Source organism: Phytophthora sojae (genome assembly GCF_000149755.1).
Source record: "Phytophthora sojae unplaced genomic scaffold PHYSOscaffold_5, whole genome shotgun sequence".
Lineage (NCBI taxonomy): Eukaryota > Oomycota > Peronosporomycetes > Peronosporales > Peronosporaceae > Phytophthora > Phytophthora sojae.
Window position 1 is genome coordinate 4,935,488 of NW_009258119.1, and position 25,332 is coordinate 4,960,819.

Below are 25,332 nucleotides of genomic sequence, written 5' to 3' on the forward strand. Positions count from 1 at the left end.
CAGTAGTATGTTACTATTGAAATCCTTCGCTTAGTTGCTACAACCGGCGGTAGTTTAGAGGCATCAGGACTGGATGTTCCAGTAGCGCTCCATGAAGTTGCCAATTCCAGGCCGGATGCGCTGGTCGTGATCCAATACGGTGTCTGATTGTGCCGTGATCATTATGACGTCTGTAAAGCAGCGGAACAATTAGGTCTGAGTCGAAATCACATCAGTAAAACCGAGGACCTTCCTGGGAAGCGCTTCGACACATGCTGAAGACCTTCAAAAGAGCTGATGACGGTCACGAAATAAATACTCTTTGCGGCTATTTGTCGGTCGTACACCAGGTGCTGCAACACCCCGCAAGCTTCGTGTCCAGTAGCGCATTCAATATCCAGCAATAAAACAACTTGGTGTGGACGAATACTTGGCAGATAGATGTGCTTGGATGTGAGGATATCATGCCATTCCACGAGTCGCCAGTGGTTTGGCAACAATTCCAACAGGCGACGCTGGGCTGATCTCCGAGAACGCTTGAAGCAACAGTTTGCCCCTGCCTTCCATGGAGACCACGCAGATATCCTCCCCTTACATCATCTTCTTCACGTGGCACACATCTCCACGTCGATTCATCACCACTTTCTCCTCGACCGGCAACTGAGCGAATGATTCTTTAGCCAAAACACGCAGCAAACGCGTGGCTCGCTGCTGGAACGCGGCCGGACCGATGCTCTCATCTCGGAGTGCCGCAACCAGATTTCGACACGGGATCAAGTTTGCGGAGACCTCGTGGACACGCAAACACTGGGATTCTTCCACACTCCCCCAGGGATATTGGTGTTGCGGGGGTTTTCGCGCTTCGTCCTGCTGTTGAAGGTGGTAATTCCCAGCCGGATCTTGACTAGGCACGGTAGTCTGGTAGACTATGCTTTCGTCTTCCCTTGAATCGTTATCTGCCGAATAGTCGACGGGGGATCCCATTCGTACTTCGTACAAACTTTCCGAGGCATTGCTTAACCGTCTCGACTTGGCAGTTGGTCTTCTGGCTGATACGACGACGCTGGCTTGGGTCGTTGACGACGTCGTCGGTGTTCGTTGTGAGCGAAGGTTCATCTTGTGCGACTTTTTCGGGTGCCTAGCGCCCGGCTCTCGGACTCCGCGGGTGTCGGTTCTTGTAGAGATTGCAAATCGCAGCACGACTGACGCCGAACTCCTTCGGGAGTGAAGATTGCTGCTCGCCACTGCCAACCCGCGCGATAATTTCTTTCCGGTCACCCTCGCAGAGATACCTTGAGGTGCGTATGCGCCGAGGTGAGGCAACCTGGATGGTAATTTTCTTTTTCGGAGCCCGTGACGATTGTGCCGACAGAAGTGGAGGACCTTCAAGTCCAGTCTCCTGCTGCTCCAGACGCACTCTATTGACCCACGAGAATAGCGCCGCCCTGATTTGTTCGTCGTCTTGGTCAACTGAAACCTCAACCGGGGCCAGCTTTTGCTTGTGTTGATCCCCCGCGTTACCGCGTGGTGGCACCATCGTAAGTGTCGACAAGGTGATGTCGCTGACTAATGATGGTGGCGCTCTGTTATTTAGCGCAAAATGCCAGGTAGAATGAGAAATCTGAAGTGAGTGGATTCTGCGATGTACTCCTTCCGTTTCAGTACGCGTGTTGCCGGCTCCATCGTTCCTGCAGGCGCTGTTTTATCGCGTGGTACCGTGTGTGCGGTCGGCGCCTTGATGTAGCGGGCGGTGCATGTTGTAGTGTAGCCGCTTTCGACGGCTCTGCAACTGCGTAATAGCGCGCCAGCAATGATGACGCGCAGTACAGACGCCTTGTGTCGTCTGCTGAAATATCGATTTTGTAATCACCCTGTGGCTTTCTTGCTTGTGTAGTGTTGAAATGTGCAACGACCATCAGTGATCAGTGCATCTACATATACACTAGAGCCTATAGTGCACAATAGTATCATTGCACTATGGCTATAGCGTACATGTAAAATTTGCTTCCTTGGATGTCATGTTCAATATGCGAAGCACAGTGCTTCAGGGTTGAAGTCACCACGTCATTAATGACAACCTGTGCAGGTGTTTGAAATGATGCAGCACAAACTCTCATTTTTGCGCAGATGCCACATATCCTTGTCTCACGTAACCATACCATGGTACCAGCATGGTGTACTGTAGTTGTTATTAATCCTCGGCAAATATCCAAACTACTAAGACATGCTTTTTTTCACGAGCGAGCAACTTATCCAAGAAATATCAGGAAAGATTTTGTAGTTTGGGGCTAAGTGAGCCTTATCAAACCTACGTAAGCCCGCCTCGGCATCAAAAAGCCTGCCTGGCTTGAGTTGTATTCAAAGTTTCTTTGCTGCATAGTCTTCACCCAGGCCGACCCAGTACCAGCGAAATGAGGCGTCTCGGTGTCTTCTTGTATACGTAATGCGGACACAATACCTGCGAACCACTGTTCGATGATGATGTTTAAAAAGGCCAAAAGGCCTCAACGTTATCGTGCTCAGTTAATTAAGACTGTGAGTTGCGCCAGGCCACGCCGTGAGTGTATCGGCAACAGTGCGCATTAGACGGGTTCGTTGTACCAATTTGACCTGAGTACATGTAGTGAAGGCTTGTACAGAAGTAGCACATAGCAAAAGGGGAGTACGACGCTTTAACATGTTTTCCCCTCGCGGCGTGGTACAGTAGCAGCAACCAAACCAGCCTGTTAGTATCCGCTTGCGACGTCCGGAACACCATCTCAGTATATTCGACGTTACCCCTCGCCTTCGAAAACACCGACTTCTCAAACAACACGTCCGTGTTCGCCAGATCTTTTGCCTGGCCCCTTGGGTGCTGGGCGTTGAGCCAAGAGACGCAATATTGTACAGCTTGCCGACGTCGCCGTCGTTCTCCTGGGATCTCGGTGCCTTCACTTTTTTTGAGTACATCTCCCGATGAGTGTTTGTGAGTCTCCCACTTTGTGTATTAGAGTTGGTGTCTGACATGGCCTTCTTGATCTTTTTCGCTTCGGCGAACAAGTTGTTTCCACCCGTACATAGCGTATCTTCTAGGCGAGAGAAGTGCCTATCGAGTCACGCAGCGTATTTGTGGTAGTCACCGTTGAGCCTCTTGTCGTTGCATGTGGAGGCTTTGGCTGGTTCAATATTGTATCCTCAGCGTTTTAGAGTACTTGGGGTCTTGCACGCATTCTTGAGTTTCTCGGCGCTGAAAAGGTGTTAACCGGCCCACCTCTCTTCGTCCTCTTTGTCCACGCTTTCGAGGCTGCTCTTCTGATCGCCGACGTTGCGGCTCACATCAAATATTCGAGGTCTGGAGACGCGATCGTGAACACTTTCGTGGCCTGGCGTCCGCAAGCGCAGAGAGCGCGCTGCTGCTCGTGAGAAGCGTGAGCGCTGACGCTACCGAGAGGGTAGTTGATAGACGCATGGTCGATCCCTGGCACTGTCGTGGCTGGAAGGCGAATTGCAGAATGAGTAAGACGCGGGAGGACGGCTGGTCACGATGCCTCGCCGTGGGGCTCGAGATTACGAGTACCACGAAGTGTGCTTTGGAAGCAGACGCTCCACGAAAATGCCGCAAAAAGCAGATACCCTTGGCAAGTGCATGAAGCTGGGCGTCCGATCCGTGACAAGCCAAAATGGACGCTAGATTAATAATAGTCACATTGTCTGCCAACACGTAATAATACTTGAAGAAGCCGGACACATACACTCCACGACAAAAAGATATGGACACCACCAAAAGTGGCTGTAACTTCGTCAATTTTTATCGTTTTAAGGTGCGGTTTGGACTAGAGTTGCAGAACACGCTGATAAAGATCTGCACGTTGCTAAGAGCCTGTTCGCGTTGTACTAGAGATGGAGATGGTGCTTGATCTCCACCTACAGCTCGTTCGCTATGTATCCATCTCCAGACAATTTTTAAGCCAATCACAGGACAAATATGGGATGGCTCTCCTCCCCACTTGAGAAAATGCCGACTCGCCTCACCAGTGCGGCCATGCGTGCGGCACATGCCGCTGCTCAAGGCTCTTCGGTTCCTGCGCCCCCCGACCGTCATGACGAAACGCCAGCGTCCGAGCCCCTCGTCTCGCTGACACCATCTGCCGGTGATGAAGGTCTGCTGCTAGAAGGCGCCGAGACTGCGTCCACATTTGTTCCGCTAGCTCAAGTATCAGTGGCGATGTCTGCTACGCCAGAGCTTCTAGCCATGCCCATTGCAGCTCCCACCTCGCGATATCCACCCGCTGAGCCCAGGAAATACAGCGCCGCTGCCACCTTCTTTTCGTAGGAATGTTTCTTGACCTTAGCTTGTGCAAAAGCGACCCCATGCTCTTGTAGAAAGCTAGCTATACGGAAGAAGGTGGATCTCGTACAGCGCAGATTGGTCTCGAACCAGCTTGAATAGGCTGATGATTGAAGCATCGACTCGAAGCGCAGAGTGGTGACGGTAAAACGGTTCTTCTTGCCAGCAGGAGGTCCTGGTTCGCAACTGTCTGCATACAAAGCCACAGCCTGTGCCACGGCGGAGCACGCAGCGAGGACAATTGCATCTTCGTCTCCCATGTTGTGCCTGGCCCTGTAAATCTCTAGGTAGATCCGCCCCTCTCCACCTCAAAGAGCTGGAGACGAATTCACAGTGCCATCTCTAGTTGTCTTGTTGTGTGCTACCTACTTTTGACCAATCCGGTCACACTTTTGGTTTTCGTCTCCATCTCCAGCTACCTTGCGAACACGCTCTAAGAGCCTGTTCGCACGCTCTAAGAGCCTGTTCGCAACGTAGCTGGAGATGGAGATGGCCTCTCATCAACTCTATTTCTTGTCTTTTGATTGGTCAAAATAGTTTAGTTCACAACGTGACCACTGGAGAATTACCCCGTCTCCTTCTCCAGCTCTGGGAGCTGGAGAAGGAGAAAGTAGCTGGAGATTGAGGCAGTTCAGCCGCACACACAATGAACGAAGAGGAAGCTGTACTGGTTGCTACATGCTCAGCTGTCGCACAGGTTGCAGTCCTCCTATCAGGAGAATACGACGATGCGCCGCAAGGCCCTAAGGAACAGATTCGTACCGTGACCTCACTGCACTTTGAGCCCATGCTACAGTCAGCCGCGTATGCAAGTTGGTTTGAAGACAATCTTCGCTGCACCAAGCCATCTTTCCTACGTATTGCTGGTTTACTACGAGATCAAGGTGTTCTGTTTGCTGCTGCCAAAGTACGGCAGCATAGCTTTGAGAAGAAAGTTGCAGCCGTGTCAAAACGAGCCCGCAGCAGGGCATCAGCTGCTGCAGTCGTCCACGCAAAGGAGGGTTGCTTCGTAGCGATAGACGTTTCACCAGTATTGGCCTTCTTCTTCTGATTCCCAACGCGGCGATGTGAGTCTTGGTTGCGGGCTGACGCAGCTACAACTCCGAGCGCAAAAAGCTGGCTGGGTGTCTCTGAATGCGGCAGCGCCAGCGAGGAAGTGCGGGCATCCGGTGTCGCATACACAGTCTGGGCAAGAGCAACATCAGAGGCAGGTATGTCCAAACTGACAGCAGCCAGCACGAGGTCGCCACTGGCTGACGGGAACGGAGGCGCAGCTCTCGGAGCGTCATCGGCAGCTTGGTCCATCTTGCCACGCGTCCGGTGTCTCGGGCACAGTGTTCCCGGCCGACGAAGAACAGCAAAGTAAGGAGAAGGAGAGCGAGTCGCACTGTGATTGGCTAATTTTACCTAGATGCGCTCTGTTGTAGTGAACGAGCTGGAGATGGAGATGCACGAACTCCCTGCAGATATCCATCTCCAGCCGCGTAGCGAACATGCTCTAACACGCGCGCTTTTGCGCTTCTTCAGGTAGCTCACATACAAATCACTGGTTCTGCCCAGGTGACAAAACTTATGGACAGCTAATCCCCATACAAAATCCTATATTAACCAAACCCCCTTACAAATGATACGACTTGGACTTTGTATGGGGCGACAAAGGAACCCATGATTTCTCCACTCTACCTTAGTACTGAGCCATATATCATCGACCAACAGTTTAGAATGGAGAAGACAATCGTATATCCAAGAGATAGCAGCATACAGAGCTACGATTGGCACTAACTAGGATGCAACTGAACGTGCCTCGCAAATAATCAGATAATACATGGTAGCCACCACTCGAAATTTCAGTCGCTTACTACTTGCTCAGTTTTGTGCGATGGTCGATGTATTTATTACAGGTTACTAAACACACCTTCTAGTACACGATAATGCCATCAGATCTTTGTCTAACGTCGCGAGTATCGCCGTGAGGCTGGTTCCTTTGTCGCCCCATACAAAGTCCAAGTCGTATCATTTGTAAGGGGTTTTGGTTAATATAGGATTTTGTATGGGGATTAGCTGTCCATAAGTTTTGTCACCTGGGCAGAACCAGTGATTTGTATGTGAGCTACCTGAAGAAGCGCAAAAGCGCGCGTGTTAGCAACGTGCAGATCTTTATCAGCGTGTTCTGCAACTCTAGTCCAAACCGCACCTTAAAACGATAAAAATTGACGAAGTTACAGCCATTTTTGGTGGTGTCCATATCTTTTTGTCGTGGAGTGTACCTACCGTAGCATGGGCTTTGCGTGCCAGTGGAAATTTACCACCCCTTGCTGCCACAACGAAACTACAGTAATGTGCGTGAATACCGGACGGGTCTACAGCTAATACCCTTGTATAATTTATAATTATGGGCTTACGATGTGACGAGATGGTGATGAGCAAAGGTACTGAGCAAAGGTACTGAGCTAAAAATCCATTAATCTCGTGATGTCGTATTCAGCGGTAATTTGAATATTGGCGCGCTTTCGCCACTTTGATTTCCTTTAAAAGCGTTCACTTCCTCATTTGCGATCAAAGCCTCAAACTATCAACCAAGGTATCATCCACTGTATCAAGAGGTATGTATTATCAGAGAAAATGTTGTATGCGCTCGACCAAATAGGAGAAGGAGTAGATGAGCCTTGTAAGGTTGACATTCTTACCGCTTTGATGTGGTGTGAGGACGCCTGATCGAAGGTTACTGCTGATACCATACAGCATTGCTGGTATCACTCGGGCCTTATTAACAAGGCCGCCATCAATTTCTAGACGAACTAAATCATATCAATACATTCCTTTTTCTTAACCAATCGGATTCAACTTATACTCTTGGAGACCTCATATATATCAGTCGTCCGGTATTCACACACATTACTGTACACCTTTGTGCGGCCTACTTCGTACCAACGTGCAATCAAATCCGAAAGTCGCAAAATTCATATTGCAAATTTCTAGTTAGCAACTTCAATGACGCATTCAAAGATGGAATTACGGCAATCAAATTCGTACAGTAGGCTACTACTACAGTACTGGTCCGACGAGCCCTGTTACATGCCGTACACCATGTCCTCGTTGTTCGCCGCCTTGGTGACGAAGTCGCGACAGTACAGCTCCATGCTGGCCACCAGCGCTGGGGACATCACGTTCATGTTAGCGGTCGCGGCGCGCTCCAGGATGTGCATCTGGCGTTCCGAAACAGGAGAGGATCTCACCGTTGCTGTCTGGCTCCAGGGCAGCCGAAAAATAATTTGACGCTCAAGTAATTGCCATAAATATTATTGCATAATTTATGAGCGGCGGCTTAGACCGTACCATTATTTATGATACCATATTACTATTCCACACTCATAATTTATGATACTATCTCACGAACGGTGCGGAAGACGGCGGCGAGGATCCAGAGGGTTCGTTTGTCCAGCGTCTCGAGAAGCGTCAACGGCTCGAGGCTCGAAAGCTCCGCTACGACCTCATCTCCAGCATCCCGCCGACCTCGAACAAGGTCGAGCGGTTTTTCAGCGTGGCGCGTACCAGGTTTGCTCAAGAACGCAACAGTCTCCAGCCCGCTACGCTGGAAACAACTTTGTTTCTGCGCAAGAATGCTGACTTCTGGGACGTTTCGAGAGTCGATCGCGTCAATTAGTGCGAGGAACAGTACGTCTAATACCCGTTGAAGTTGCACCACATTATTTATTTATTGCTCGAATACATTACATAATTTATGCAGATACAAATGACAAGATCCTTGCGATTTTTATGAGACTCTATCTGCGCTAATAAATAAAAATACCATATCCGGCAGCCCTGTCTGGCTCACGCGAGCGATCGTAGATTGCGTGGTGACCCAGAGCCAAGTCTCGCTTAATGCGGGATTTTAGGACGCTGCTTCTCGAGGACGGTGTGGCGAGTAACGCGGCCTTAGAGGGACATCTGCAAAGAAGAAGAAGGCAAATTGAGAAGTGAGCTCCCCTCGGTCAGCGTCGGCTATAGTGCGCGCCAAACCGCGCGCCCTTGCTTTTGGCGCGAGCACAGCACGCCAGCTTACGTAGCCATGGAGATCTTGGACCTCTGGTCCAACTTTGATTGCCGTAATTCCATCTTTGAATGCGTAATTGAAGTTGCTAACTAAAAAAATTGCAATATGAATTTTGCGACTTTCGGGTTTGATTGCACGTTGGTACGAAATAGGCCGCACAAAGGTGTAGAAAGTGATCGCTTGCCGATGAATGGACGGCAAAACGCTGCACTTGCGAAGGAATGGCCAAGCTTGAGAGTAATCAGAGTAGTCTGACTCGTGCGTACATGTACAGTGCGAACAGAGTGATCCAGTTTGTCTGCCCTGAGTCAGGCCCCCTGAGTCATGCGACGCTATCTCAACTGTACGATGAAGCAATGCAACAGTACAGTATGATTCACCTGGATGGTAGGTACTGTAGCCCTGGATTTCTATTCGTGTGACGCTGCATACTTAGTCATCTGCTTAGCTTATTAGGAGCTCATAGTGTAACAAAACGTCTCGGGAAAACGAATTAAAATTAAGATACTCGAATGAGCAATAGAGTTTTTGTTTGCTTATATGTTGCCTCGAAATCCGAATTCGATAATCAGGCATTTCTCTGGGGAACACCTCTCTATCCCAGCTGCGTGAAGTGGCTATTAATAGTACCCAAGCAATCTACTTAGACAGACTGGTAAAGTACTGACCTGCCCCATGTGTGTTTCGTGAAGAGAAATAGCTACTCCGGACAACACTAGTGTCCATAGAGCTTTTCACTGACTATCGGAAAGGATTTCTAGAGAATAGGATTTTATCTATTTAAATCTACTAGGGGCACACCACCAAATCTATCTAGGGCACCACCACCACCACCTTGTATGATGTCGGCAACTTCTTCCAAGGCCGATCAGGACTTGCTCTTGGTTTGCAACCCGAAGTTGAAGTCGTTATAAAGTTTGAGAATCTCCTTGAAAATAGGTTGAGGCACATTTTTTGTTTCTTTTTGAGGCAGGTTGCTAATCAAGGGTGCGCAGTTGCCACTTGCCATACATTGAAGACCGTCCTAAATCACTTCGACGATCGACCCCTGATGAACCGCGGCGCGCGCCGTCGCCTGCTGTCTCTGGGCGTGTGGCCCGCGCTGCTGGACGCCGCCGACCACGTCGTGTGGAAGCTGCAGCTCTTCGTTCTGGCGTTGCTGCACCTGCTCTTCTCCAGCGACAAGCACTGGCTGTCCTCCCATGCGTCGTCCTCTTCTTCCTCAGGTGTGCCAGCCCCCGAGACGAGCGTCCTCCTCGCCCCCTCCTCCTTCTCCTCCTCCGCCTCGGATGCCGCCGTCGTGACCAAGCGCATGCGCGTCCTGTTCGTGCGCCACGCCGAGTCCGAGTGGAACGTCGTCTTCAACCGCGGCCTCAACCTGCGCGCGCTCGTGAGTCTCCTGCGCGCGGTGGCTCGCGAGTGGCTGCTGCTGCCCTCGGGCGACTCGGTCTTCCTGGACTCGCCGCTGAGTCAGCGCGGCCGCTTCCAGGCGCAGAGTCTGCGCGACCACGTGAGCGAGACGCCGCTCTGCTCGCTGGCAGGCGGCAACCAAGCGGCATCAGCAGCAGCCCCACTGGAGCCCGTGCACCGCGTGCAGCCGCACCGCCACTCCCCGCCTCAGTCGGAGGAGAGCGCGCTGCTGCGCTATCTGTGTTGCCCCATGCCCGGCAGCGTCGTGGTCGCGTCCAACCTGCGCCGCACCATCGACACGGCGCGCATCGCGTCGGCCTCGAGGCTGGAGACGCCCGGCGAGAGGATCCACGTGCTGTCGTGTCTGCAGGAGATCGGCCGCAACTTGGACACGCTGGCGCTCAGTGCGCCGCACTCTGCTCACCCGCACGAGGTGCTGGTGCAAGGTCTACGCGGGGAGAAGCGCCACGACGAGCTGTTCAATGTGGCGGAGAGCCACGGCAACAAGGCGGTGCTGGGCAGCGGTCGTGACCGCCTGCTGGCGTTCGCGCACTGGGTCTTCAAGCAGCAGAAGGACGTGGTGGTCGTGTACGGCCACTCGCTCTGGTTCCGAGCATTCTGCCGCGAGTTCTTCCCCAGCGACCTGCAGCATGAGGCTAAGGAGGCAAAAATGAGCAACTGCGGCGTCGTGACCTTCATGCTGGAAGAGCGCAACAGAGGTGGAGGGGAAGCTGCGCAGTACAGTATCCAGCCGGAGAGCTTCCAGCACCTTATCTAAGTGGAATCCTGTCGGATGAAGACGAACTTCCATCGAAGCCTTTCAAGGTGTTTGTGGTTAAATTTTCTAGTACGGAGTTGAAATTTGAAGACCACGTTCGGCCTATTCTCTTCATTCTTTTCGGCGCTGCTTTCGTCGGCGCATGGAGTCTCTGAATCTCGGCCAGAGCTGCCACCACTGCAGGGGTCTTTTCATGATTCCAGCTCGAATCAAGAGCTGTTGCACTTGCTGAGCCACACAGTCGACTATCCCCTGCGCGTTCGGAGTCACGACGTAGACGTAACCTGTAATTAGACGGCAGTACAACCGTGAGTAGAGCATTCGAGTTGCTAGAGTACGCATTAGTGTAACGCACCTGCAATGAGCCCGGCAGCTTGAGCCAGTATCGGCAACTTCGGGACCAATAGGTAGGTGATAACCAACTCGAGCCACGCTGCGTATTTCGTGGGCACCTTGAAGCTGTAAAGTTTCGTGAATGCTGGCGAATTGACATTCAAAATCACCTGACCAACATTACTTCCGTCAGCATGAATACTCTGGATGCCTCTTTGCGCCGCCATGCCCCATACCTTTATAGCGGTAAGCACACCGGAAAAGCCTGTAATGCATTCCTGCATTGCACCCTACAGCAACAACAAACAAAGTGCCACGTAAGATGCCTCACTGCAACTATTTCAATTCGAGCGAGAAGTGTACCAACCCATGATATCACGTGCGCCCCAGCCACAATGAGTGCTTGCGTCAAGACGATCAAGTAGACCAGCAGCACGCAAAAGCCAATGCTACCGAGTCGTCCTTCCAGTTTGTATCCTTTCCAAAGGAAGGATAATCTAAGGTTAACACGTCAGCCCGTCGTCCTTAGGTACACCCTTCCACCCTCTGCACTCACATGCTTTGGTATAGATGCAAGTCCTCCCAGTGGATGAACGGCGAGATGAACACCGCTGCAATTTCCTTGTTTGCCACCACTTTACCAGGACATCTAACGACAAGAAGGAATTAGTAGAGGACAACCCCATTTTCCCATCAACGTCACCAACACTCACGCACTCACAGTGCAAACGGACGCAACAACGACGGAGTCCGTGTCGCTTGAACATGCAGCAAATACATGACCGCTGCACCCCAATCCATCGTTTAGCCACACTTCTTCTCACAGCAACTGTCTTTCTCTAACTGTTGCACAACACACCAATGAGCGCGATCGTCACGGGCGGCTTCCGGTCCATATCTTGCACGGAATTGAGCACCATCATGAGCGGCGGGGGGATCCTTTTTGCTGACCACAAATTGGGTTCCAATGAGGAATTATTATGAGTCACTTTGTGTCCACAAAGCTCACAAGCGATAAGTCAAAACCGCCGTACGTATACATGTCACCCCAGCGCGAGCTGCTAACCCAATGTAAGCGGTCGAAGTGATGCTCCGATTTCATGCACTTTGTATCTGCCCAAGACTCGATGAGTGAATCAAGTGAATACGGGCTGCATGTTTGTCAGTCATCTTCGTGAGCTGAGTTCCACATTTTATTAATCAGAGTCAACGAAATCGTCAACTCCCGTCAACGTGTACTTCTCTGGCCCACATAAGAAACAACACATCGGTTTTCAGGAAATAACTTTTTACAAAAAAATCGTTTGGTGACTCGCAATACCTCAACCGAAAGCTGCGCATTTGCCCCGTTTCACGCTATGATTTAAAAAAATCTAGCAGCAGAAAGAAAAGAGAAACACCTTTTATCTGAAGTCCGTTTTAGGAAACATTAGGTTTTTTAGCGAGGTGCCGTCAAAAATTAGCGATATTAGAAAATAAAATATCACCGTAATCGCGAGTGACTGCTTTTCCCTTATGTTCGGTTGTCGATGTTGTTGCGCCTGTTGGAAACGAGTTAGAAGGGCTACAGTTTTGAGGTTTTTCTACGCGATTATCTCGACATGCGCAGACCCATTTATTTTGGCCAATAGTAAGAGGAAACAGTTGATTATACCCAATCATATGTGACATGTGGTTCACATCAAATTGAGGTTTAATGCTGAATGCTGTTTCTTAAGTGGGCCAGAGAAGCACATACAAAAGACCCCAGTGTTTGGCCACCATGCAACTATCTTCCACCCCCACGCTCGTTGACTAAAGTGGCGGTGCCTTGTAGCATGATAACTTCGAACAACAGGTTACACTTTGTATCCAACATACATGATATGTATGAGACGGTTTCAAACGAAATGATGCTTAGGCGCCATTTGGAGTTATCGAGATAATCGCGTTTGAAGTTGACCAATCAATTTTCGGAAATAACCGGACATCAAAATTTCGAAAGTGAAAAGCACACGTAAAAAGCGTAAAATCACTCTGATTCGCTTTCTTTTAGCTCTAGATTTCCAATAATATACAATACGTTAAAATTGAAAAAATATTGAGGTCACACGCCCCAAATACAATCGTGAATTTAGGGGTCCGAAAATGGAGATAATTTTTCTAGATCGATGTCACTCCGGGATTTCTTAACGTTTCAAAGCATTCGATAGCTTAAACGAAGCACAAGACACGCCTCTTTCGATTGATGCAGTTAAATCGCGATTCGTACTTATGTTCGTAAGCATCTTTTCGTTTGAAACCGTCTCATATCAAATACGGATCTTGTTGCAGGAACTCTTTCCCGTCGCGCAGTTCGGAAAATAAGGAACTCAGAGACTCTCGTGCACTTGCTGCTGGTACTGTAGCAGCGCATTGTGACAAATTTCTCGTCGTGGTAACAAGCTGTTGCCGGCATTATTTGTAAAAGAGTGACCAACGACGCCGCGAAAGTTGTTTATGGTGTTGCCACGCGATGCATTGCAGTTTTGGTGACCTTGACAACTGCCGGCCAGTACAGTACACTGAGACCTAGACATGCAAGCAAAAGGAGTTGATGGAAGAGCCGCGTCCAGTATGGTTACGGAGCGAATGGATGCACGAACGAGAAGATAGGCAAGATGAGAGGCCAGCGAAAGCAAGGTAATCATCAAGTGCAATTTTCGAGACATGCCACAACCTGAAGCATAAAGCAAAGGAGGCAGAGGTGTGCCAGGGTCGTCAGCTCGCAGTGCAATGCAAGCGGCGCTCTTGTGTTGCCAACACAGTGTCGGTCTCATCGAGTGATGAAAAGGAAGCTCGAGGATTGTTGTTGCTGCTGGATGAAATGAAACGACACGCCGCTCGTGAAGTACATGTACATGGACCGCGATTGCAAAAGAAGCAGCAACTACGACTGGACATTGGGGAGATCAGCAGACTTTGTGTGTTTGTCGACCACCCGTGCCGTATTCAATTGACGATCACACCTGGACCGAAAGAAGACAAGTGAACCTTGCAAGGCACCGCCAATTGGGTCGCTTTCGATAGCGTGCTGTACTCAACTCCGTAAAACCATTGATCAGTACACACCATATGGTATCTTTCGTAAAATTTCCTAAAAATGCAAGCGTAGGTGCGCCACCCCGGGAAGTCCGACGTTGGCATGTCCCCTTTTTTCGGGATGTGCATGCTGCAATGAGAGGTCGTGCATGCATTTTGGTCGAGACTGGGCCCCAATTTTGGCGCGTTCCCCAGCCTAAAGATCAGAATTCGGCCTGTCGGTGCTTTCGCTTCGGCCGTGGACGCCGTCACTCCAGCTGGTGGTCGGGAACAACTGACAAGGAAAGCGGGCCTTCTGGTCGTGAGCAAAGGGAGTCGGTCGGTCCGAATCTGAAAAGTTACCTCGAAACCTAGCAGACCCCATCCTGAATCGGATCCTGGCCAAAGCCCAGCTTGCTATCCCATCATTACGTCGCGGGCTCTTTGCCGTTCGTATGTAGCGCAGCAAAACATGAAAACTTGGCAAATGTATCAATATCTAGCCGGCCAGCATGAGATTTGCCGCCCCATTCGGCATTTTTCCGCCTTCGACGCAAGCCAGTTTGGTACTTCCCAAGAGTCTGGTGCCTGAATCTGAGACCGAAAAGTGCAAACCAACATGGTGCTCCGCGCGGTCAAGGTACTCATCCAGGCAGCGCTGCTCGTGCAGGTGCTCCAGGTTACGGGCTCGGTTAACGGCCTCCAGGTGAACGAGAACTTCCAGAACACCCCGCTGTCGGCGAACGACGCCCCCGGTACCGTCAAGGCGGCCAACATCCCCACGTCCTTGAACAAGAACGCGGAGGAGGGCGAGGAGCGCGGATTCTGGAGCTGGATCACAGGTAACGATGACGACAAGTCCAAGGCCGGCTCGACGACTTCCGACACCCCTGCATCAAACTCGGACGGGTCCTTGGCGACCACTACCCCAATCCCGGGTACTGCCTACGTGAGACCGTCTTACAGCAGCATGATGTCCAAGTTCGGTAGTCTCAAGGATGACTTTGAGAGGAGCGCCGGCATAACCTCGTCGGCGTCGGCGGGTGCCGACAGTTCGACTGGTGCCGGTGACGACGAAGACTCTGGCAGCGCAGCCCCCGCTCCTAAGACTAAAAAGACCAAGAAGCCTGTGGCGGCAGCCGCTCCTTCCAGCGACTCGGCGGCTGCTTCCGAAAGCGCTTCCGGCAGTGAGGCACCGGCACCCAAGCCCAAGCGGAAGACCAAGAAGCCACCTGCTACAGTCACCAGCAGCTCCGAAAGTGCTTCGGCTTCTGGTAGCGAGACCGCTACGCCCAAGCCTAAGAGGACCACTAAGAAGACCAAGAAGCCGGTTGTTGCCGCCGACAGCGAGTCTGAGAGTGCCTCGAAGGCCGCTTCAGGTAGCGACCTTGACGACCTTCTTGGCAGCGACGTGTCCGGCAGCTCCCTGGACGACCTGCTTAACGACAGCGCGTCCGGTGAATCACTTAACGACCTGCTCGGCAGCAATGCCGGCTCCGGCAGCGAAGACCTGTCCGCCCTACTGGACATGTCGGGCTCGGGTGGTCTGGACCTCGCTCTCGGCTCTGGCAGCTTCACCTATCAAGATTTCTTGGAAATGTTCGGTTCCGGCAGCAGCGGCATCGAACTGTTCGGCGACCCGACCCAGCCCCAGAACAAAACGATTGAGGACAAGGACATCGTCCTGGGTAAGCTGTACGGTGGCAAGGAGCACGGTACCGCCTTCTCGGACATTAAGAACATCAGGTTTCAGCAGATGATTCTCAACTTCACGATGCGCGGTGACGAGCGTCTGGACCAGGTCGGTATCTTGGTCTACTCGCAGGACGCTGTCGGCAACCTGGTGCACGGTGGCAAGGGCGGCACCGAGAAGTTCTTGAGCTGGGAAATGGGCGACACGGTCACCAAGCTCGAGATCCACTGGGACAAGAACAAGGGCAAGACGTGCATCTTCTACCTGGCCATCACCACGGCCTCCAAGAAGAAGCTCTCTGTCGGTACCAAGACGGCCAACAGCATCGTCCTGACGCCTCCTAAGGGCTACCAGTTCGCCGGTTTTCACGGCCGGTACAGCAGTAGTGCCATCTTCTGCCTTGGTCCGATCTGGACTAGGATTGCAGCCTCGGATCTCTATGTCACCGATGTGGTGGCTCTTCCTGCCGACGCTTCCGAGGACGTGTACAACTACGAGACCACGATCCGCAACTGGGTCGGTCCCCTTGATACCGCTTCCGACAACGCCTGCTACCAAAAGAAGTTCGACACGAGCAGCAAGGGCTTGTGTCCCTCGGGATACAACAAGGACGACGACAAGTGTGTCACTCAGTGTCCGCTTAACTACCCCATCGACTGTCTGAATGAGTGTATCCCTCAGAATGCCGACTGCACGCAGGAAATTGTGGGTAAGGTCGCTGCCGTAGCCGCTGTGGCGCTTAACGCTCTTACACTGGGTGTCTTCGGTTCGCTCGTGGCTGCCTACAGGACCGCCAACTTGGTCCTTACGTGCGCTATCAACGTCGTGAACGCCGTCAAGTCGATCGTGTACTACCTGCGCTACAAGCAGACCACGATCCCGGTCACCGACACGCAGAAGCTCCTAGACAAGGCCTTCCAGCTGCAGATCGTCATCCTCGACCTGCCGCTCGCCATCTCGTCGTGCCTCGGCCTGCAGATCCCGCAAAAGCTCATGTTCTCAGCCACCATTCTGGCTATTGTGTCGGCCATCGTCATGATGGCCGTCATGGTCGGCGAGACCCTGTTCGCGTCGTCCGACAACGTCTTGCTCATGCTGCGTGAGTCGGGTGCGATGAATTCGACGGCTCTGGACGGCAATACGTACCAACTGGACGACTTCCTGAACACCAAGAACGGCACGTGCGGCTACGAGATCAAGACGCTGACGAACCGCGTCATTGGCAAGGTCTACGACATCCGCAACACCACGCCGAACGCCGCCGCCAACGATGTGCGCGTGGAGGTGAGCCAGTCGTCCATCATCAAGACGGACATCCCGGTGGTCACCAACCACTGCATGGGCCAGATCTGGACCAACAAGACGGGCGCGTCGTCCTACACCACGCGCAACATGCTGCGCAAGCAGCTGAGCGTCATCGTTGAGCAGCTCATCGAGGACGGCACGACCGACATGGGCAAGCACGTTGCCAAGAAGGAGAAGGCCCTCGAGTACGCCAACTTTGGTCTGTTCTTCCTGTCCATGCTCGACTTTACGGGTATTGCCTGGATGGCGTCTGAGTTCATCCAGCCCATCTGTGGCCCCAGCGAGTACATCGGCGAAATCGACGATGGCACTCTGTACGACGCTCTGGGTTTGACCACGGTGGACCAGGCTTTCCTGGGCAGCTACGGTATCTGGAAGAAGAAGGGTGACGGCTCGGTCACCATCATCTTTGAGAGCGTGGACAACGAGGACGTGGACGTTGCGATCAAGTCGGGCGGTGACAAGCTCGCGTCGGTCAAGGTCAAGGCCAACACCAGGGTCAAGTGGACGTCCACGGTCAAGGAGCTCGGCGACAAGACGCTGTACCTGGACCGCTGGCGTCCGGGTCTCTTCGGCCTGCCCGGTTCGGGAGGTGGTTCACTGCTGATGTGGATCCCGCAGTCGTCCGAGGGCGGTAAGCTCGTTCTGCACGCTCGTCTGAATGTTAGCTAAGCGGAAATCATGTCATTTAGCGTCGTGAACATTGCTCAGAAGCTATGGGCAGTGAATTCACAAGTTAAACAAAATGCATCAAAGTTTATTGTGGAAACCGATTATATTGTCCGAGCGGATTAGCTGATAAAGCAGCGTTCATGAGGGATTTGACTAGTAGTAAATCGAGGATTCCTATGATTTCATATGGCATCGGTAAGGGTATAAATCGGTGTAAGGTTAATAAAATGGGGATTGCCTCATTACCGCCTGCAATGAGAGGAACAACCACTTACCGCCACGAGCTAATGTTTCGCGCACCTACTAACGAGGAATAGCATCGCGTGCATTAAATACGCTTCTGTGAGCAGTCGATATGTACTGTACTGCTATCTATTTATTAAGTTGTGAAGTCATGTATTTGCGCTGTCATTTCTCGTCAGCATTAGCGTTTGTCAGTTTTACTTAAAATAGGCCGCCGAATGCCGAGTGGGTGTCGGACATTCGGGCTGATTAGCATGCAAATCAGCCGTCCAAGGCTTGGTAAGTCGTGGAGTAGCTAAATCAGCTTGCCACATGGCGATGTAGGCACAACAGACTGCTCTGTCAAATCAGAGTACAAATCTTAGTCTGTCGATCTAATTAGGAGGTCGGATTTGCTAAATCCGACTCGATTAAGCTTAATCATCTGCTTAATCAACCGATTTATACTCCAATTAGACAATATAATCGGTTTCCACAATATCTGTTTCTGTGTTCAAAACTCGAGTCAATTCTCAGACAGGTTTAGCTGGAAATAGTGTGAATCTCCCTCACTGAGTGACGAGTTATGGTGCGCGCGGAAGAAGAGGATGAGACCATGCGTCCGTGCGGATGCCACGCCGGCCGGCCGTGCACGTGCGAGATGGGGAGGCAGGCGGAATCTACCAAAGTTTTCGTGTGTGGAGTTTGTGTCAATTGTCGCCTTAACGCACGCGAAGGAACTCGAGCCAGAAGGAGATCCACTTCCGGCCCACGGCGTTGTCTGAAGAGTGCCGAGTACTTTGCTGAGTTGGCGTTTGATCGGGTGTTTCTGCGAGGAAACTGCGTTTTTCGGATGCGGAAGCCCGACTGGAAGTAAGTAGTCTACTTGACTGTGGGATTACGCTTAGGATTTGACTGGGAAAGTTTGACTGTGACGCGCAGTGTGGACGAGAAGACCCCGATGTACAACAAGTTGCATCAGATGCGACTCGCTATGATCCAAACTCGCGCAGTCTTGATGGCAACGATTGAGACTCAAAAGAAGTTGCGCACCAAATATTCCCAAGACTTGATAAAGGCACAAGAAGCGATCAAGAAGCTGGAAGAGATGAAGTAAGTTCTCTCTGGTTGATATGCTTTTGCGCGTAGAATTCTAACATCGTGCTGGTATTCTTTTCAAGAGTTGAAGCGGCTGCAAACATGAGAAGAATGACGAAGGAGCAGCCACGCGTGGACTCGGATGTTTTTGATTCGTTCTCTAAACAATTGGTCGACGCTGAAACGCTTGTACCAGATCTGAAAGCAAGACTAGAGAAAGCGACTGCTACCATTGCCACGGAGCAGAGCAACATCAAGGTAAAACAGGCACGCAGCAGCTAACCGAGAACAGCAATAGGTACTAACGTACATATTTGATTCAGACCATTCGCGAGTACGTCCGAGATTTTGCGGCACGGAAACTTCAGGCCACAATCAGAGCGTTTTTCCGCTTTCGCAGGTGGAAAATCGTCCTGAGCGCGTTCCATGAAGACGTCTCGCTGTCTGCAGCGCTAGAGATTCAAGCTACGTGGCGCATGTTCGTCGCCAAGAAGAAGCGAGAGTTTCTCTTACAGCTACGGCGTGACGAAGTGAAGATCGATGCAGCAAACGTGATCCGACGCTTCTCCCTCAAGGTGATCGAAGCTAAACGTCGGAGGAAATTGACGTCGAATAAAGAGGCAGAGGCAGTCATCGCAGCGCGGAAAAGAAAATCTCTCGATGCGTTGTTCGACATCTACAGTAGATTTGTGCTTCATGACGCGCTAAAAACCTGGAAATTAGGGACTCATGAAGCAAAACTTCGCGCGCTAAGGAGAACGCTGGCTAGTGCCATCTTGATCCAGCGGATCTACCGTGGATTCCGTGACCGGATCTACTTGAAGCGGATTAAGATAAGGAGGTCGTTAACAGACCGGGTCGGGGCTCTTGTCGACCAATTCATCGTTTCTGGGAACTTCTGGGGGTTTATCCTGGAGATCGACGCTGATTATCGGCGCTTCATGCACAAGATCGATGAAGAAGAGGCCGACGCGACGACGTTCATGTCGACGGTGCTTCGGCAGCGCAAACTTGATGAGGATCAAATGATGCAGGTACTATCTCTTGGTGTTGCAATGATTGTCTTTGTAGTGATCTAATGGGTGGGGTATGCACAGGACTGGTTCACTGCTTCAGCATTAGAAAGTCCCATTGTCAGCGGTGTTGGCCAGGTTACCAAAGCTTACAGTAGTGAAGAAGACAACTCGAGTGGGAGTTCAGTGTCCCAGGCCATGTTGCAGTCAGCTCTCGTTGAAGATCTCGTGGCGCTGAGCCCCAACAAGAGGAAAGATGAAGTGTTTCCCGCGGATTTCCCACCTAAAGTTATTCGACAAGCTATGGCAAAGGGGTTTTCGCTGGACGACACCATCGCAGTCATGTAGGTCCTTCTACTGTTGTTTTCTGTCCATTTCTTACTGGAAAATTTGACGTTATATGGAATCCAGGCGCGGTCTACAAGCTCAGGGAAAGAACATCGAGGATGCCGACTTGGTTCTATCAGCACTTCACAATCGTGCCCCTCTAATGACGAATCCATGGACATCGGAAAGAATTTTGCGTGGATCCCGCGACCCCAACAAGGCCTTGATTACTACTGTATCTACCTCGAAAAAGGATAGTAAGATCTCAACCAAGAAGCCGGCGGCTAAGCGAAGAACGGATGCGTTTATCTCGGCGAATTTGTTGGAGAGTATCCCAGGAGGGATGAATGCGCCAATTGCTCGATTGCTGCTCGTTGCCGCGCTAAGGTGCTACGACCCAGGGAGTCGAGGTGAAAAAGGGGGATTTGTGGCGTGCGATTACCGCAACGCGGACATTTTCCAGTCATATTTGCGCACCGAGTCTCCACTCGTTAAGGTACTGTCCATTCTATTAGCGAAATGGCGGTGTCCTCACGATGTTCCTCTCGTTTTGCTTCCGTTTTTGCAGATTCGAAGCGAGCAGCAGGCTATGGAAGCTGTAAAGCCCTTCCTCCACACTTTGCTCGAGAATCGGTGCTACACCGCGTACGATATTTTGTACAATGTGCGAGGCATAGGCGAACTGGTGTCATGGAATCTCCCCGGTCCTTTGGCAAGGAGCATTTACAGCGTTATTCAAGAGATTCACGAGCAGAGCACTCGTGTGAGCAAGCGCAACATTGTGAGAGAAGCGCGGGTTAGTGCCGACTTTGAGCATTTTCTCAAAAATCGAGTAGTAGTCGAACGGGATCAAGCACCTGCTGCTGAAGTCACGCCCGTTGAAGAATTCTCCGAGCCAGTGGCAGAGCATACAGTAAGCCAAGTGAGATCTAGGCTCGAGACGGAGGTGCTGGGGCTTCCGCTTCAAGATTTGTCACTGTCGGCGTCCGAGTTACTATTCAAGGCAGCATTCGTGGTTGACGGGGGCACCGGTACCGATAATCCCACCACACCAGACACGTATCAAAGATTTCTCCACTCTCTCCTGGCTCTTCAAGCTGCTGGAAACATAGAAACTATGAAGCAGCTCATAGCAGCCAGAGTTGCCCAAGCAAAGGCGATTGCAGACGAACACTTCGACATTTTCAAGCTGTTTGGGGTCGCGATTGCCAGCGATCTACTGGTACGATGATAAACAATCCTTACCACAGAGTTTTACCACATTCTCATAGTTAATTTTGCTGTCTGGGACAGAAAGACAACCTCGTTGAAGTGCTGATACGAGATCAAGCTCTCCAGCAAAAGGTGACCGAGTTATTAGAACCGTTCGCAGCAGTTGACTTGAATACGCCACTGGAGCTGGAACTTCCCAGTGTACCGAGTCGTATAATCAAATCAGCCAAACACGCCAGTTTGTCTCCTTTGATCAAGCGCGGAAAAACTGTGATCAATTCTTTGGACAAGGCTGAGGGGCTGTCCGGCTTCAGTTGCAAAGCTCCAACGTCGACCCGAGAGAGGCCTCCAAGATCATTAAATGCGTGAAGTCGTTGTCAACCGAATGTTGCTCGCCTTCACCACTGTGACCAGAAATCGTTTCTTCGATCTTTACTTGGAGTCTTTTGCTGGTACGCATCAACACTTCCCAGATCGTGGAATCAGCCGACTTGGTACGAACACCAGTCTCGTTATCCTGGGGTACGAAAGAGTATGTAAGTTGCCTATCGCGTTAGCGTTGCTCACCAATGATGAACGAACCTTGTCACGGATGTAGAGGAACCTGAGAAGACTCAGACAACTCGCAACTAGATCAGCATGTAGAACGAGGTCGCGTTCCGCTGCTTGTGTCAGCGCATCTTGAAGCAGCAAGCGAATCGCTGATGTCTTGAAAGCTACTCACGAAATCACCACAGATCTTTGTGGGTCAGTTTGCTACTTCACCGACGTTTTGAGGTTGGTACGTACGTGATTGCTCGTTCTTGTCGGGGGAAGACCACACCTGAACTGCGTCGCCTCGAACAAAATCGACAAGCACGGCGGCAACGTTTCCGTATCGGCACTGCGTGATTAGGCCCCGGAGCAATTCAAAGCTGGCGACATGGATAAAATACAAAGTGTTAAACACAATAATTCCAGCTGGGGTTGATAGCTATCCTTACAGATCGATGGGCGAGACTTTGGAGACCAACTCTTTTAGGACGGTCAGCGTTGCCGATCGATCCTTGGCCGCCAGAAACGAAACCATCGCGTTTGTGATGACCTGTATCAATGGAGACATCCAGTCTCTATTGCGAAAAGCTGGAGGAGCAAGAAAAAGTGACCAGTGAACATCGGGGCTTGATTGCATAAGATCACTCGAGTAAACGTACACGCAGCTTGTTCGCGAAATGACAGCGGCTTCTCCGTCTCGGAATTGCGTTTGTGATTGACATGGAGGGTCAGCTTTCTCAAAGGACAAAGCCGCACTGCAGCTTGCAGGAGCTTAAGTCCACGCAAGCGGTCCTGTAACAATACACAAAAGAGCAGATTATTCCCCAATAATGTTTCCTAACTTGATACCACAACAGCGTACTTGGTGGTCTTCCGAGTGAATCATGTAGTGAGAGTACGCAGCTATATGGAACAACCACGAGAACGGGGACACTACGGCCGACAGAGCACTTGGTCCATGCTGCTCATCTGTAAGCAGGGCGTGCACGAAATTTCCGATTCCGCGGTATGACCACGCAGTGAACGCGTACTCCTGCCCCGAGGTCTGCAGGAAATACTTGTACTGCGTCAAGCCCCACCCTTTTGCCACCTGGTCCGTAATCCACTGCGTATCCTCCACAGTAAACTCCTCCGCGTCGCCCGCCATGCCATCATCATCCTCCGAGTCCAGGTCAGACTCCGTCTCTGAGTCGCTCTCGTACGAAGGCAGCAACGCTCGACGGCACTCCACCAGCTCCTCTCGGAAGCGAAGGGTTGCAAAGATGACATGAAGCTCCACCCCACACCTCTGAATGTCAGCCACAAGTCGCACCCTCAAGTCGCTGAGCCCAGAAATCCCAGAAACCTTTGAAAATAGATGCAATAGAGCTGCAACCAGCACCGCTCGTTGGTTCGTGGCCTCTTGCTCGTCCTCCAGAGCGTCAACAAGTGACAATGTCGACTGTATCAACGGTTCGATGAACTGGAGACCCAGGTTGAGCCCCTCTTGCATCGAAATCGTCACTTGTCTAGCGTCGATATCTTGCATGTCATCATCGTCAACTGTTGACACCAACCCGAACACTTGGCGCAGCACGACGGAGCAAGAATCTTCCAGGAACCTCCAGCGCTTGCGATGGATGTCGCTCAGAGCTGTATATCTCAGTCAATACGCTTAGACGGAGAATAAATTTTATATAGGTAGATAGACCTGCGTCTCACCTTCATGGATCACTTCGAATTGCGCGGAAATACCCTCCACAGACGCCGCAGCTTGCAATCCCGCGAGCGCATCCAGCAGCTCTTCCTTCCCCATAATTTTGGTTTTTGCGGATATATTTTTTAACCAATGAGAACACTTATTCGATAAAATAGGCACTGTGATATTGCTTACAGTTAAGTGAGCTCGACCCGTTGATCGTCTGAGATGGCTACATTGAAGTGATGTCTCTTGGTGCGCAGCGTGAGCCTCCTCGCCGTGTCCAGCTCCCGCTCGAGCTCCAGCCGGATGGACCTTCGCATAGTTTCCTCCAGCTCCTGCAGGCGCTTGTGCCTGTTTTCCTCGTCTTTGAGTCGCCGATGCTCCTCCAGCGAGGAGTGGCGACGCAGGCGATCGCTCTCTTCGCCTCGTCTCAGCTTGGCGTCCGCTAGACGGCGCTGAAGGTTCTCAATATCGGACTGCAGTGCTACCTCGTCTTTCTCAAGCTGCTTGCGCTCTGCTGTCGCCTCCTCCAGCGCTCGCTTCTCGAGCTTCCAGAACTCCTGCGCGCGCTCTTCTGCAGGGCGCAGAGGCGGCCAGGACGCAGCCATGAGACTCGGATGCTCGTCGAATTCAGGGAAGTACAGCATTCGACGCTGTAAGACCCGAGTTCCCAGAGCTCGCTGCAGCACTCGAGCTGAGTGCTCGAGACGCTTTAAGTTGGCGAGGTGGCGATATGCCCTCGAGTAGTACCTGATCTTCGCCTTGGAGACGGATATTCGCCACGCGCGCTGGATCGTCCGAGCCGACTTGTCACGCCGTCGAGCGCGTTGATGCCGATACCAGCGTTGTATTCTCACTGCATTTTGCTGTGCCCGAACTCTGCGCTTCTGGATTAGAGGGAGCAAGAACCTCCCCACCACGGCGAGACTGAGTCGTGTCTTCTTCTCCACGCGATGCCTGCGCCATTTGCGCTGAATCCGAAACGAAGCGTGACGTCGGATTCTCTTCCTTCGCCAGCTCCTGTATGAAAGGAAATCAACTAGGAATCGCTCAGCTCGAGCGTGTCGGTACGCCGCTTCTGTCCTTAGTTGGCAGTATCGCCTCCAAATGTACTGGATGTAGGCTGCAGTAACGTGCTGCAACTTTCGTTCCATCCGGGAAGCTTCCCGCTCTTCCTTCAGTACTCGAACTCGCTCTGCTTCGGCGAGCTCATTCTCTAATTGCTCTACACGATAGGCCTTCAATGTGATAGTCAGCATCAGCGGGTCACTAACTCGAAATTGCAGGTTTCGGCGTACAAACCTGTTGCAAGGCTTTATCGCGAGCGCGAGCTTGCCTCCTCCTGGCGCATTCTACGACGCGCTTTTGCCGATCCAGCGAGTTATCCGAGAAGAATCGATCCTACCAACGCGCATATTAAAATGTGAGGTGGCCACGATCGTAGCATTCGACTCCGTAACATTTGACTAACTGCAATAGTTGCGGCGAACGTGTACTGGCGAAGATGCTGCTGTGAGCTTGACTGTCGATGTAGCAACTGCGTTGCCGTAGCTTGGAAGTCACCGCTACTCATCGCGCCAACGAGACATTCGCCGCTGCACTCACTCGGAGGGAAAATGTTGTCTGCAAGTTTTGCTCAAAAATAGTTGACT

General features: G+C 51.5%; 12 protein-coding genes across 12 annotated transcripts; 5 read left to right on the plus strand and 7 right to left on the minus strand.

Moving 5' to 3' along the window:
• Positions 1 to 570: 570 nt before the first annotated feature.
• On the minus strand, positions 571 to 1,095 carry PHYSODRAFT_302324 (hypothetical protein; the record flags this gene model as incomplete). The annotated part of the gene is made up of 1 exon (XM_009531373.1): positions 571 to 1,095. The coding sequence occupies one exon, from the start codon at positions 1,093 to 1,095 to the stop codon at positions 571 to 573; it is 525 nt and encodes a 174-aa protein (XP_009529668.1).
• A 22-nt stretch (positions 1,096 to 1,117) lies between these two features.
• Positions 1,118 to 1,516, minus strand: PHYSODRAFT_334121 (hypothetical protein; the record flags this gene model as incomplete). The annotated part of the gene is made up of 1 exon (XM_009531374.1): positions 1,118 to 1,516. The coding sequence occupies one exon, from the start codon at positions 1,514 to 1,516 to the stop codon at positions 1,118 to 1,120; it is 399 nt and encodes a 132-aa protein (XP_009529669.1).
• Positions 1,517 to 4,167: 2,651 nt separating this feature from the next.
• Positions 4,168 to 4,425, minus strand: PHYSODRAFT_509020 (hypothetical protein; the record flags this gene model as incomplete). Its single annotated transcript, XM_009531375.1, has 1 exon — positions 4,168 to 4,425. The coding sequence occupies one exon, from the start codon at positions 4,423 to 4,425 to the stop codon at positions 4,168 to 4,170; it is 258 nt and encodes an 85-aa protein (XP_009529670.1).
• A 527-nt stretch (positions 4,426 to 4,952) lies between these two features.
• Positions 4,953 to 5,162, plus strand: PHYSODRAFT_449279 (hypothetical protein; the record flags this gene model as incomplete). The annotated part of the gene is made up of 1 exon (XM_009531376.1): positions 4,953 to 5,162. A coding segment is annotated over one exon (210 nt), but the record flags the coding sequence as incomplete, so codon positions are not given.
• Positions 5,163 to 5,185: 23 nt separating this feature from the next.
• PHYSODRAFT_334123 (hypothetical protein) lies at positions 5,186 to 5,611 on the minus strand (the record flags this gene model as incomplete). Its single annotated transcript, XM_009531377.1, has 1 exon — positions 5,186 to 5,611. One exon carries the CDS (start codon positions 5,609 to 5,611, stop codon positions 5,186 to 5,188), a length of 426 nt encoding a protein of 141 aa, XP_009529672.1.
• A 2,095-nt stretch (positions 5,612 to 7,706) lies between these two features.
• On the plus strand, positions 7,707 to 7,970 carry PHYSODRAFT_507228 (hypothetical protein; the record flags this gene model as incomplete). The annotated part of the gene is made up of 1 exon (XM_009531378.1): positions 7,707 to 7,970. A coding segment is annotated over one exon (264 nt), but the record flags the coding sequence as incomplete, so codon positions are not given.
• Positions 7,971 to 9,918: 1,948 nt separating this feature from the next.
• On the plus strand, positions 9,919 to 10,660 carry PHYSODRAFT_354838 (hypothetical protein). The gene has a single exon (XM_009531379.1). It carries the CDS (start codon positions 10,024 to 10,026, stop codon positions 10,549 to 10,551), a length of 528 nt encoding a protein of 175 aa, XP_009529674.1. The 5' UTR covers positions 9,919 to 10,023; the 3' UTR covers positions 10,552 to 10,660.
• An 11-nt stretch (positions 10,661 to 10,671) lies between these two features.
• PHYSODRAFT_459480 (hypothetical protein) lies at positions 10,672 to 11,822 on the minus strand (the record flags this gene model as incomplete). The annotated part of the gene is made up of 7 exons (XM_009531380.1): positions 10,672 to 10,835; positions 10,907 to 11,054; positions 11,121 to 11,174; positions 11,252 to 11,381; positions 11,441 to 11,533; positions 11,606 to 11,669; positions 11,744 to 11,822. Coding segments are annotated over 7 exons (732 nt in total), but the record flags the coding sequence as incomplete, so codon positions are not given.
• Positions 11,823 to 14,542: 2,720 nt separating this feature from the next.
• PHYSODRAFT_561641 (hypothetical protein) lies at positions 14,543 to 17,687 on the plus strand (the record flags this gene model as incomplete). Its single annotated transcript, XM_009531381.1, has 3 exons — positions 14,543 to 15,110; positions 15,165 to 15,336; positions 15,373 to 17,687. 3 exons carry the CDS (start codon positions 14,543 to 14,545, stop codon positions 17,591 to 17,593), a joined length of 2,961 nt encoding a protein of 986 aa, XP_009529676.1. The 3' UTR covers positions 17,594 to 17,687.
• Positions 17,688 to 18,401: 714 nt separating this feature from the next.
• Positions 18,402 to 21,484, plus strand: PHYSODRAFT_505657 (hypothetical protein; the record flags this gene model as incomplete). The annotated part of the gene is made up of 9 exons (XM_009531382.1): positions 18,402 to 18,688; positions 18,758 to 18,928; positions 19,021 to 19,171; positions 19,237 to 19,580; positions 19,683 to 19,947; positions 20,011 to 20,270; positions 20,338 to 20,488; positions 20,531 to 20,749; positions 20,822 to 21,484. The coding sequence occupies 9 exons, from the start codon at positions 18,402 to 18,404 to the stop codon at positions 21,482 to 21,484; spliced, it is 2,511 nt and encodes an 836-aa protein (XP_009529677.1).
• An 88-nt stretch (positions 21,485 to 21,572) lies between these two features.
• Positions 21,573 to 23,794, minus strand: PHYSODRAFT_545478 (hypothetical protein; the record flags this gene model as incomplete). Its single annotated transcript, XM_009531383.1, has 7 exons — positions 21,573 to 21,982; positions 22,048 to 22,181; positions 22,255 to 22,379; positions 22,449 to 22,587; positions 22,659 to 22,770; positions 22,862 to 23,631; positions 23,701 to 23,794. 7 exons carry the CDS (start codon positions 23,792 to 23,794, stop codon positions 21,776 to 21,778), a joined length of 1,581 nt encoding a protein of 526 aa, XP_009529678.1. The 3' UTR covers positions 21,573 to 21,775.
• Positions 23,795 to 23,874: 80 nt separating this feature from the next.
• PHYSODRAFT_508748 (hypothetical protein) lies at positions 23,875 to 25,253 on the minus strand (the record flags this gene model as incomplete). Its single annotated transcript, XM_009531384.1, has 3 exons — positions 23,875 to 24,918; positions 24,983 to 25,081; positions 25,152 to 25,253. 3 exons carry the CDS (start codon positions 25,251 to 25,253, stop codon positions 23,875 to 23,877), a joined length of 1,245 nt encoding a protein of 414 aa, XP_009529679.1.
• Positions 25,254 to 25,332: the final 79 nt, after the last annotated feature.